The sequence below is a fragment of the Haliotis cracherodii genome, unplaced genomic scaffold (assembly GCF_022045235.1).
Source record: "Haliotis cracherodii isolate W230 unplaced genomic scaffold, xgHalCrac1.p SCAF_9, whole genome shotgun sequence".
In the NCBI taxonomy this organism is placed as follows: Eukaryota; Metazoa; Mollusca; class Gastropoda; order Lepetellida; family Haliotidae; genus Haliotis; species Haliotis cracherodii.
The window spans coordinates 4,956,427-4,969,015 of record NW_027266343.1 but is presented as its reverse complement, the minus strand read 5'-3'; the positions used below and the strand labels follow the sequence as shown (position 1 = coordinate 4,969,015).

At 39.6% G+C, this 12,589-nt stretch overlaps 1 protein-coding gene across 1 annotated transcript; it reads right to left on the bottom strand.

Moving 5' to 3' along the window:
- Positions 1-8,929: 8,929 nt before the first annotated feature.
- On the bottom strand, positions 8,930-10,580 carry LOC139453042 (uncharacterized). The gene is made up of 4 exons (XM_071234666.1): positions 10,446-10,580; positions 9,857-10,044; positions 9,369-9,607; positions 8,930-9,222 (listed from the first exon to the last, which is right to left on the bottom strand). The coding sequence occupies exons 1-4, from the start codon at positions 10,578-10,580 to the stop codon at positions 8,930-8,932; spliced, it is 855 nt and encodes a 284-aa protein (XP_071090767.1).
- Between the last annotated feature and the right edge of the window lie 2,009 nt (positions 10,581-12,589).

Genomic DNA, 12,589 nt, shown 5'->3' with positions numbered 1-12,589 from the left:
TCGCTGGGGATCATGGGGACTTACAGTACCTCTTCTTCTTGCATGATACCAGAGCAGGATTTACGTCATAACGTTACTACTGGTGGTTGTGCACAAAACTAGCCAATATAAAAAAAAATACTCAGCAATGAGTTGGCTTAAAAACACTGGTTGATGATAATTACATCGATTATGATAGGATCACGTGTTAAACAGGGGGACAATAATTTTACAGTACTTTAACCTCATGGACAGAGCCTTTAATAATGTCAGTTGATAATAGCATCACACCAAATTTAAAAACATTTAGTTATTCACATACATATTTCGATTTATTATACATACCAATTTCTTGGAATATATTTAAGATGAGATACCAGCTGACACGGGAAAAGAGATCTTTCATATTCACGCTCTAATAATGTGAATCCCTTGCCATTGCAAAGTCCACACAGTCAAGGTATGGAATTATAATTGGGTGGAAAGAGATGTCGTAAAGCTTTTCTTCTTTGGTGAAACCCATGAGCATGGTTTTGGTGCAGACAAACCTAGAATCTTAATCAAGTCAGAGCTTGATGTCTATCAGAGTCTATGCCCTGGGTAGCAAAACCGTGTATTTTCCAGGTTACAACTGACCAAGAACTGTATCGGCCCGGATTCAGCGTTGTCAGTGTCGCTGCGTTCGGTTTTCTATCATTAGCATATTGCGAAAGAACAGCTGAAAGGTATCACAACATAAGGGAATTTTGTTGATTATTAACATTATAGCAGGCTATTGATCACAAACTCTTTTTCACAAGTAACTTGACTAATTGGCACAATCAGAATTTTGAATTTGGTATACCAGCTGTTAACAAAGGTACCGGAAATAATACCACGTGAATGTAATTGGTTTAGAGTGAGTGAGTATGGCTTTACGCTGCTTTTAGCAATATTCCAGCAATATCACGGCGGGGGACACCAGAAATGAGCTTCTCACATTGTACACATGTCGAGGAATCGAACCCGGGTCTTCGGCGTAAGTGGCAAACGCGTTAACCACGAGGCTACCCGATCGCCCCACTTGTCTTAGAAGAGGATATGCTTTTGACATTGAACACATTACATTTACGGAAGATAAGTTTTGTCCAAGGAACGTTCATATTTATTTTCTTTTTCACAACTTTTGACAGATATAATAAAGAATACAAAACAAAAATTTGACCCATCGAAAGTCACGGAACTTCGTGTTTTTTCACATACCACATGTATTTTTCTTTTACGATATTTCGTTAAGGTAATGATAAATATCCACATAGAAACAAAACACGTAGACACGTTTAGGTTGATAATATTTCGTCCATTTCAGCTAAACAGAAACAAAGAAGCCCAGGTGTTTAGATTTAGAGGTGAGGTGAGGTGAAATGGCGTTTAACGTCGCGTCCAAGATTATTTCACTTATATAGCGACGTGCATGCACGTTTATGTGTGTGGCTACTTGTAATAGTCCAGACTGATGCCGATTTATAGTGCTAGCTCACTGAGATACCATGACGCAGTTTAACATGAATACCCCACTCAGACACAGTATACTGACTCCGAGCCGACCAGTCCTTGTTTTAGCCCCTTAATGCCGAGCGCCAGGCAGGGTAACAACAAGTACCATCTTTAAACGTCTTCTGGTATGACGCGGCCGGGGATCGAACCCCGGGCCTTCCTCTTTCCGGGCGGACGCTCCACCACTAGACCACGGTGGCCGTGTTTAGATTTAGAGAATGATAAACGAGCCACGAGGAATTACGCTCCTTACAACATTCATTCGGGAATTTCGACGGAGTATGTAACTCCTTCCTTTAAGCATGTTACGAATGAATTTGAGCCACTCGGAAAGACATTCAACTGGTTCATTCACTTGATGTGCCCATTGGCACACATCTCAATAGCATCCATGATTACTTTAAGCTATATTCACAATTCGTTTTGCATTGTTCCCTGTATTAGGGGCCACTCTGAAATAACTGGCGAAGGATAACATTGTCAAGTATCGAGGTATCACCAGTGATGTCCAGCAAATGCAGGGTTCAAGCGTGGCGTCTAAGGCGCCGCAATTCGTGGTGCAGAGTTGCGTCCCTTGGGTACGACTGAAACCTGTGATTGTTGATTCGAATCCCGGTTCATCCCGATTGGGTTTCTCGGTTTGTCACCATCATACCCATGCTCGAAGTGGAAAACGTCTTAGACCTACATCACTTCGGGCTTTCCTCCCAACATCAAGCTGATACGCCTTCCTTTAACTGGAATACTGCTCATTCACTCACTCTCTCCAGCAAGTGCACGGTACATTCACATTTGGATATGCCATCGAATGCATGCTGATGTACACTTTGCAGGACTTCTTTTCGTTAATAACGCTGGATGGAATATAGATATATTTATGAATATAAAGCCTGAATTTATAAAACCAATGTATCTTTTAAATGTGACAGCCCTTAACATCCGTTGGATAACACATCGTGTAACCGTTACAGTTCCTGAAATGTAAGCCTTACACTTTAGTGCTGATTTCATGGAGACCAAATCTAGTTGTCTTTCTAATTCGTACAAGGGGCGATCGGGTAGCCTAGTGGTTATAGCGTTCGCTCGTCACGCCGAAGACCCGGGTTCGATTCCCGACATGGATACAATGTGTGAAGCCCATTTCTGGTGTCCCCCGCCGTGATATTGCTAATTCGTACATTATCTGGTTTGCTACGCTTACTGTGGATGTGACGTCGACGTCATCACGTTAGTACGAGGACTGGGTAAGTTACCAACTTCATTAACTTTGTTATTGCATCCACAAGGTACATCCACATGACATGGCTTATTAATCACTGATTTCTACATTGCACAATGTACACATACTTACTGACAGCCATCAACAGTGTGCAGTGAGTATAGTAAGTATGCGACAGATTCACACGACTCTTTAATCTACGTAGACTAGGATCTTTACATTATCTATCTTAAATACAGCCAAGATTAGCTTATCTCATTAAGTACGAGGGAAACACCAAGACATCTGATGCTGGGTATAGTAGTGGATAGATTATTTAACGCCGATAAATGCACTTTGTGATTACGGAATGGTTTTGCTGCTTTTCGCCGTTGATTTGCCTGTTGCGCCCTATAGATTTTCTTGCAGAGATTGGTTATTCTCTGGCATTGACGTTTAACGTTTATGCTCTCGGGCAATTTTAAGGTTAATTATGTTAGTAGTGGTTCAATAAATGTTGATATTAATATATGTAAAGGTTAGTCGTGTTTAGGCGTGTTAAAGTGTAGAAAGTAGTTTGGGCGGATCTAAAAATGGTATTATGTGGAATAAAAATAACAGTGTGAAATTATTATGAAATGTAGTTGCATTGTGATCAGAATATGGCTTATCATTGCTTATTCTGCAGGTGCATTAACTTGAATTACTTCTAATGGGGAATCCGGGTAGGAATACGCTCCAGCAACTTCATGGTCAGGCTCAGAGCCTTGAATGTGTTGACACGCGTGCCACGGTGCCCCGATGGCGTGGACCCTTGATCAAAATAATGATCATTATGTTGTTTGGTCCAGACACGATTATTTATAGGACGCCGTCATACAGTTTGTATATTGCCGAGTAGAAACAAATATGATCTCCTCTTGATAAATAAAAAATGAGGTCTATCATTTCGGGTTTTCTTCAGAAGGCTTTTGACGAGACATCAATGTGTAAATGCGTGTTATTGGTTGTGTGGTTTATGGCATAAAGCCCTATTCACTTGTTATGAACATTAACGCTATCCTTTTTATACATGGATATTACAAAAGCTTCCTTCCATGCAAGTGGAAAAAAATACTGTCTTAGCAACAGGTAATACGTTGCTTAAGAGGCTCAGGGTGCAATTATTTCAATAATCTATTGATAATTCCATCTTATCCTGCAGCTTCAGTGGTATCATCTGACATGAGAACATCTAGGACTTGAAGCTCCTTATGTGGGTATAGAACTTGTTTCTGTTCTGTAAAATGGTCATCAGCAATTGACTCAGCTTCAATATAAAGTATACCATATTAATATATATGTGGAAAGAAGGGATTTGCATGTTTCAGTGGTAAACGGGCTTTCCTCCCACATAGAACTGTCACATCGTAATATAAATGTAATATGAGGTCTGGTCAAAAAGTCAATTGTGAAAGTGTTTTTAATTTTATTTATTTCAAACATAATCTCCATGCTTTTTATTACACTTCTCGATAGTTAAGCTTTTCAGTTCCAGTTAGGAAGAAGTTTTCTGAAGCCATCCTGAAAAACCCATTCACGACAGCTTTGAGGTCATCGTTTTCGTCATAGAAGGTGTTCTTTCAGATTAAAATAATAGATGGAAATCACTTGCTGCCAGGTCTGGCGAGTATGGATGGTGAGGAGGCTTTTCGAACACACATTGTCGCACAGGAGCCTTTTGCAAACGATAGGTGTGATAAGAGGCAGTGCCACGAAGTAGTAGAACTCCAGCAGTCAACATTCCATACCGCTTTCCTCCAATAGAATCTTTCAGGCGATGAAGAAAATCAGTAAAGTAGGCACCGGTAATCGTCTTTTGACTTTCTAAGTAATCAAAAAGGATCACATCATTTGCTTCCCAGAATAGTGTCCTTAGCTTTCTTGAATTTCTTTGGAGCTGGAAAAGTGGAATGGTTACGTTCCATGGATTGACCTTTTGACTTGGGATCATAGTGGTAGACCCATGTTTCATCAGACCTGTGTCTCCTTTAAGTTCTGCAATGATAGTACGTCTATCTTAGAGTATACGTTTTGCTGTCTCCTTGATTGAATCTTCCTTGATGGAAGTTAAGGGACGTCCAGACCTAGGGACGTCCAGACCTAGGGTCATCATCACGGCTTGTTCTCCCAGCCTCAAACATAGCTGCCCAACAATGGAATAACTAGGGCACTTATCCCTACAAACTTGTGAAATACGGCCATGAATTTCTTGGGGTGTACTTTTATCTGAAGTCAAAAATTTGATACTGCTTGGTACTCGTTTTTTTTCCATTTCCGTGTCCATTTGTACCCCTATAACGTTCAACTGACTGTCACTAATATACAATCATCCACAAGACAACATACACTTGCAATGAACAACTCAAACAATGAACATTATTGACTAATTCACTTTGTTATGACCCATAGATGAAAGCTGGTCAGGCTAGGACCTTTTTGACCAGCTCTCGTTCTGTTAAAAACGGCGTTAAACCCAACCCACCCGACCTCTCACAACATCAAAAATCTCTGGGATCATCTTGGGCGACAGATAAGACACCGTCCAAACCTGCCAAACAAACAGCAGCTGGAACGTGACTTGTTATAGACTTTACAGGAAAGATTACATTATCGTTTAGGCATCGTGTCCAGGTCTGTGTGGGCGCCCTGGAAGGTCACACGAAATACTGATGAAGCATTGAGAAGTTTTATCAAACTTTCGTTTGTGAAAAGCGACAGTTGGGTTTGATTTATAATAAATGATTGAACTTCGAAATTCATTTCAAATTGAATGTGATTTTGTTTTCGTTTTCTTTTGATGTCTGCTTTCTTTTCTTCAATAGTTTATATACGAAACATTTATTCTTTTTGTAAAGTTCTATATTAACAGTTATACTGTTTAGTAACATAGAATACCATAGGAATAATGTATCCCTATAATTACTTTACAGTTCTGAAAATTGCTGCTCTGTGCGATCTGCGTCCTGTCGAGGAGCAGTTGTTCACAGCTAATCTGGACGTAACTGTGAAGTATCTTTTCCCGGGTGAAAAAACATGCAGAAGATCGATTAAACAACCAATCATACTTGAGTCGTGGTATGGACGTGTATAATTCAGGTCTAAATAGTGATGTATACAAATAGGAAATCTGAAACAAGCTGGAGAACAGCCTTAAGTACTGACTGGACAATCACCAGAATCTGATGTACAGAGTTCTTGGAGACGACATACCATTGCGGTCTTGATAAAGCTCTGCTTGACTTAGGATCTGGATAGTTGGTTCTGGTTTCTGTCACGGATTGTCTGGTCCAAGCTCGATTACCTATAGGTACCATCCGGAATTGGCTGAAAATGGAAGATTGCATAAAAAACACCCACTCACTAACTTCAATGAACCCAAGTAGAGTTATCAAAAGCTCACTTTCCAATTCGTGTCTAGTGTTGTGCCTTTTGAATGATCACATTAACTTACAATTAATTCAGGCTATATTAACAAAAACACATTTTAATAACTTTGTAGTGTCTGAAGAAATATTGATTATGGTTGTTGTTTTCCTTGTCGATGACGTATTTTGCATCACTGAAACCAGAAGATGCTGAGATGGTTATCTGGCACTTTAACCACAAGAAACTCACTTTCACAACTAAGGCGACCTTGTTGCAGTACCTCGACGTATATCTGAATGGCTGTCAGTAGCAATCTGTACCTTTCGCATTAAAGAAGTCACTTTCAAACAATTTGTTTGTCATAATTTGGCAAAAGTAACTCCCCAGGGATACACACGATACAATTTGTCAACATCTGAATATCTTCAGATGCCGAAACATATTTTTCTGTGCACTTAGCCATACAATGAGTCGAACAAGTTGGACTTCTTCACACCATGGAACGTTCAACAAACCTGAGCACTGTGGTAATAAAATAACTCGTACCGTTATTGTATAGTTTATATACTACAATTAATGAATGTCACCAAACTACTTTTAACCCATTCATACACATTACAGTCATACTAATTGAGTGAGTGACTGTAACTTTTACCTATTCCAGCCGTACAGTGACTAGCATACATCGTACACTAACAATGTCTAAACCCTTGTCAACGATGAACAGTATCTCACTAGAAATCGCAGATTTTTGTAAAACTCGTATATGGAGCAGTTAATAGTTATGACTATTATTTGACAGTACAAACTACATCACAAGCAACCAAATACAAAACGCCAGACAATAATCAGACTCCATTGAGACGTAAAAGGCAAAAACAGTGGTGGAAATGATATGAACGGATCACTGAATAGCAGTGATGACACCAGGCGTTTGCAAATGTGAGGCCACCTCACTAGGGATCATACGAACTTGTGTGACACCATCCCTTCAGCTGAAATTGGAATGAGCAAATATTCTAAAACGTGGTACAAATATCCATACATGGTCTTGCAAAACCCTCCAAAGAAGACACTAATTCACACTACTTCAACACCCATTGATGGCACAGTCACTACCAATCTCAGTTCAATCTCAATTAATCATTCTAGTGATCCATTCGTATACTTGAATTCACTGGGTTTTTTACGCCCAATGAAATATGTTTCGACAATCGAGACTTAATATTTTCCGGCGCTGATGTTCTGCATTTTTCGGACAAGCGTTGCCTTCACTGCACAACGGAGGCGGTACACCTTTGTCACTATAACGTGATACATATTTGTAATATTGTTACAATGACAAAATAATGAATATTATTAACAATACATGATATTAATTACACATTTGCAAAAAACGCTGTTTTAGATTTTGTATTATTGGATATGATTAAGCCTTATTAGCATTTTTTCAAAATAAGACAATATTACTTTTCTTTATTATATGAAACTAATCAGATTCCTATTTATCAGATTGTTCTACGTCTGTCACGTTTAATATTATGCTATTGAACAACTTCACGTAATCTACGTTTTTCAGCTGTTGCCACTCACGTTTTCTCAATTATGTTCTAAAACATGATGAAACGTTAGCATATCACAACTGTATGGTCGAACATATCAACATTTATTGTTCCACTACTAACATAACAAATACTTATTTATATTCTACATAATACCATTTTAGATTCTCCCAAACTACTTCCTACACTTTAACACGCCTAAACGCGGCAAACCTTTACATATATTTACATCAACATTTATTGTACCACTACTAACATAATTAACCTTAATATTGCCCGAAAGCATTAACGTTAAACGTCAATGCCAGAGAATAATCAATCTCTGCAAGAAAATCTATAGGGCGCAATGTGGATATGCCTTGTGGATGCAATAACAAAGTTAATGAAGTTGGTAACTTCCCCAGTCCCAGTTACAATGCAATACCTTGACCGTGTGGACTTTGCAATCGCAAGGGATTCACATTATCAAGCGTAAACCTGAACGATCCCTTTTCCCGTGTCAGCGGGCGTCTCATCTAGATTACTGAAAATAAATTGGTCTGTATAATAAAGTTTAAATATGTATGTTAATAATTAAATGCTTGTTTTTAAATTTGGTGTGATGCTATTATCAACTGACATTATTGAAGGCTTTAAGGTTTAAGAACTGTCAAATCATTGGCCCCCTGTGTGACACGTAATCCTATCATAATCGATGTAACTATCATCAATCAGTGTTTTTAAGCCATGTGATTGCTGAATATGTTTTATAAAGGCTTTTATTGTGCACAACCACCAGTAGTGAAGTGGTGACGTAAATCCTGCTGGCGTATCATGCAGAAAGCTGTGGAACTGTAAGTCCTCGTGATTCCCAGCGACGTGGCCTAGCTTTGGTTAGAAACCTAGGGTAAATTATGTCTATTGTTTCGTGGGTGCATTGACCGCCAGTCTGCATGTACCGCTCTCTACTGATTATCCAACAAGCTAAAAGCCGGGGACGGCTTTGAATTTACACAGGGGAATTTGGGTTTGAAGTATACTTGCTGATCAGAGGGAGGTCCATACTTAAGATTGATCAACTTTCTGGTAGAGTTGTTCAAGTTGTTTATTGACCCGTCCGTCACTGGTGAGGTTTTACCAACAGATTTATTAACCTGACCCATGGCGCAAACCAGGCGTGGGGTAGCGGATTAGTTCTTTAAAATAAATCAACACACACATGTTTCAACATTTATTCTGAGATGCCATAAACCATACCATTTACAGTTCAGCTGAAGTTGAATGTGACACAAACGTTCCGCGAAGCGTCTTTGGTTTTCTCTCGCAAGTCGTGATCAGAGACAATTTCACTGGAAACGGTTGGTGGCGGTGCTGCAGATGACGGAATAGCAGTAGCAGTAGCATCTGACGGCGGCGCAGTAGCATCATCTGGAGGTGGTCTTGTCGCAGTGGCAGTAATAGACTGTTTCTGCTTTCCCCCACCATAGATGATGTCCGACACCAACAGTTTCTGATCTTCGGATGTCCGTTTATAAGTGCGCACAGTTTCGCTTCGATGGCCTGAAACATATACGCTATCAATTGTACCTTTCAAATGATAACACTACTGCAAAATAGTTGGCCACAAATAATTTATATGTTATCTTTGCAACCAATTTGGAAGTACAAATATTTTTAAAACTTCAATCCGTAAAATGTTGCTTTACCTGTCTGCTCGCAAATAAGTTGCTCATCACCGTTGGCTCTGTATAGTCTGGTGGCGGATGTTGCCCTGAGAGAGTGATTTGTTCGCTTGCCCTCGATTCCTGCATTCCGACACAGTCGCTTGATTATGCCTTGAAGCGTGTTGTGTCCTATTGGGACATTGCTGAACCATCTGTCTGCCTTGGGTTTCGCTAATGGTGAGTAGTAGAAAGCGTCTATTTTCTGAGCATCAGGTGGGCTGCTGTAATTGAAAGAAATGATTCAGTTCATATATCCTCAAGCAATAGCTAACAATTTAAAAAACAAAAACAAATACATTTCGCATTTTGTGGCCATTTCTGTGTGTTTTAACAAATTAGAACAAACGTTAAGCAAATAAGTTTATAATAATTTTATATGTGTACAAAAACCAATGTATAAGACCAACTGCTTTTCATTATTGTTATCAGTAAAGCTATTATGGGAAAATATCCTGTGTACATGAACATACCATAGCTTCTTGTATTTCTCGAAAAGCGTAACATAACATTTGCTGGGATTCTGGGGATTGTCGTATGCGCGAACAACTTTCGGTAGGATCTTCCTGTGTTTTAAGCCACCAGCACAGCTCTCAGATACGTCCTGCTTGTACAGTAGGTATCTGCGTCCGAGGGTATCGTCGGACCATGGCCCAGTGATCTGTGGATTGTTGAACAGTCTGAGGTCCCTGTGTTCTTTCCCACCTCTCAGGGAAAAGTGTCAACCTGTCTAAAAGAATGTTCAAAGAATAATATGTGCGATTCACTGACTATACTTTCCATTTTTTGTATATCTTTATGGCGAAAGAGCGACACCGGTGTAGCAGAAAATGCTTTCTTTGGCGAACACCCGAGTGTGTGGGCCTAACGTCGCACTGAATAGTAGATCAGTCATATGGCGACGGCCCGATTTATTTCGAAGAACCTACATCACTGAATATGTAAACGATGTAGTAAGACCTGGCTGACGAATGAGTTTGCATGCAAAAAGGAGCTTAGCGAGTTATTTTTAAATTTTAAATTCATTGAAACATTAGCATGATAATATAATTTTAGTAGTACCCTTATGTCGCATATTGCTAGAGAATCGTCCCCAAGAAATCCGCCCTCCCAGAGTAGAGCTTCCTCTTCTTCGGTAATGATTTCAGCTGACTGTCTCGACGAAGCTCCGAGTCCTGCTGCTGATCGCTCTTTCATTACGGCATCCAAGGCATTCCTTGAGTCACTGAGCGCTGGATCATTAAAGATGTTGACCAAGGATCCGTTAGACTTTAACATAGACTGGAAAGCAGCGAATAATCCATATATCACTGCAAACACGAAAACGTCGTTTTTTTCCGTATATGGTCATTGGACGGAAAAACGACTAAAAATTCATTAAAATTGATTAATTGGTCAGCGTCTAGAAAGTGTCCAGAAAAGGGTCGAGTTTTTCAAGCGTAAAATGGACGGAAAAACGATGCTTTTTGCTCCGCCTTGTACAACTGTTAACGGCCAATCAGATGGCGCTGGTCCCCCGACGCACGTGATGTCCAAGGCTTCCTTTCGGAAGCTTTAGGTTTCGTATTTCTGGCATGCCTTGCTCTAGTATCTCTCGCGCGCAGTGCAGCGAGATTTGCTGATAAGCTAGTTTTAGGATATGTTACATGTTAATGGAATTCAGACACGCGCCAAGAAGTCAAACCAAACAATGTTACTAAGTTTATTGTGGTAACGGCTATGTACAGTTACCCCTATCGGATAATGGGTTGTGTTTCATTTGGTTATAACAATAACTAATTTTTTAATGTGAAGTTTACAAGATATACGACTTGGACGCGAGGTCGGTCACATGACGTTCTTCACGTGACTGTATTCTTGAAAAGCCGTAAACACTGACTGCTTCCACATTCCTGGGGAAAACCCTTGGAATTCCCTGGTACGAATTCATACAGAAGCGTGGTTGCAAGCCCATTTAAGGATACCCTCGCTACAACCCATCCCAGAGAGAAAAAAAACACGAAAAAAAATCCAAACTGTCGCAGTGACAATTTACAGAAATCTATGAATTTACCTTAGTATCTATTTGACACATCTTCACAATCACCTTTCAATGATCGGCCAATTGATCAGTGATGACAAAGGCTTGAAATAGCCACAGGTTAATTAACAACTTCGAAAATATCTCCCGTCATGTTTATCGTGTCGGCCATTTTGACGTATTGTACTTGATGTAAATGTATTACGACGCTGTCATTGTAATTGACTTACTGAGGTAATTCTGTAAAAGATCTTCTCATCTTATGAGGATATTGTTTGGAATATATTTCTTGTAAGCATACTAAAACATATGTTCCTCGCTTTGGGGGGAACTATTTTATTCCGGGGTGGCCCATTAAATCTAGTAGTAAGTCAAGGCACCATGCGTGATCTGTTATTTTATGTGTTTAAATTACGATTTGGGGCGTTAATAAAATACACTGACGCAAGTATATTCTATTCAAATCAATTGGATAATTGAATATGCTTTCTTTTACATATTACATAACATCACTGCACAAAATATGAACAGTTGCAGTAACACACTACGGTAATCGCATTAAACATCATTTTCAACTGTACAGTATTTCAGTATTTCAGTTAAATCATGGTGTATCAGACTGCTGTGGGATAAAAATCCGAAGTGGTTCAGGTCATCCAATGGGTGTTCGGGAAAAGGTGAGCGTATCCTGCCACACAAGTGGCACCCGTCACAAACACATGCAAGGACAAGTCAATTGTTCACCTGAACAAAGCACGGAAACACACAATGATGCCCGTCCTCAGTTTTAGCGAGCATGTAAATTATTTTGTCCGTCAAAAACATGGACGAGTATAAACAATATGTTCATTCACGTAATACATGTCATACATTTGACAAAATGTATTGACTCGGAGCATTATTGTTAATCACAGAGTATGCAGTTGAACTCATCACCCATCCCATTATTGATAACCCCTTCTTGAAGATCTATGAAATCAGAAGCTGCAACACTCTATCTTTTAACTGGCATGTCAGACTTCTATTTCATTACTCAGTTTTATTTGCACGGATTACTATGGAAGGGACATTGTCTCGTTGTCGCATTGTCGCATTGACGCCTTTACAACAACAAGCAAAACCTGTCAAAATTAACAAAAGCGCGACAATTGGCCATTTGTCGCATTGTCGCGTGTTCGCATTGTCG

Coding starts and splice junctions, on each gene's coding strand:
- LOC139453042 (XM_071234666.1), bottom strand. CDS start 10,580: ATGAAAGAGCGATCAGCAGCAGGACTCGGAGCTTCGTCGAGACAGTCA. Junction 10,045..10,445: donor TAGCAATATGCGACATAAGG/GTACTACTAAAA, acceptor AACAATCCACAG/ATCACTGGGCCATGGTCCGA. Junction 9,608..9,856: donor GAGAAATACAAGAAGCTATG/GTATGTTCATGT, acceptor TTTCAATTACAG/CAGCCCACCTGATGCTCAGA.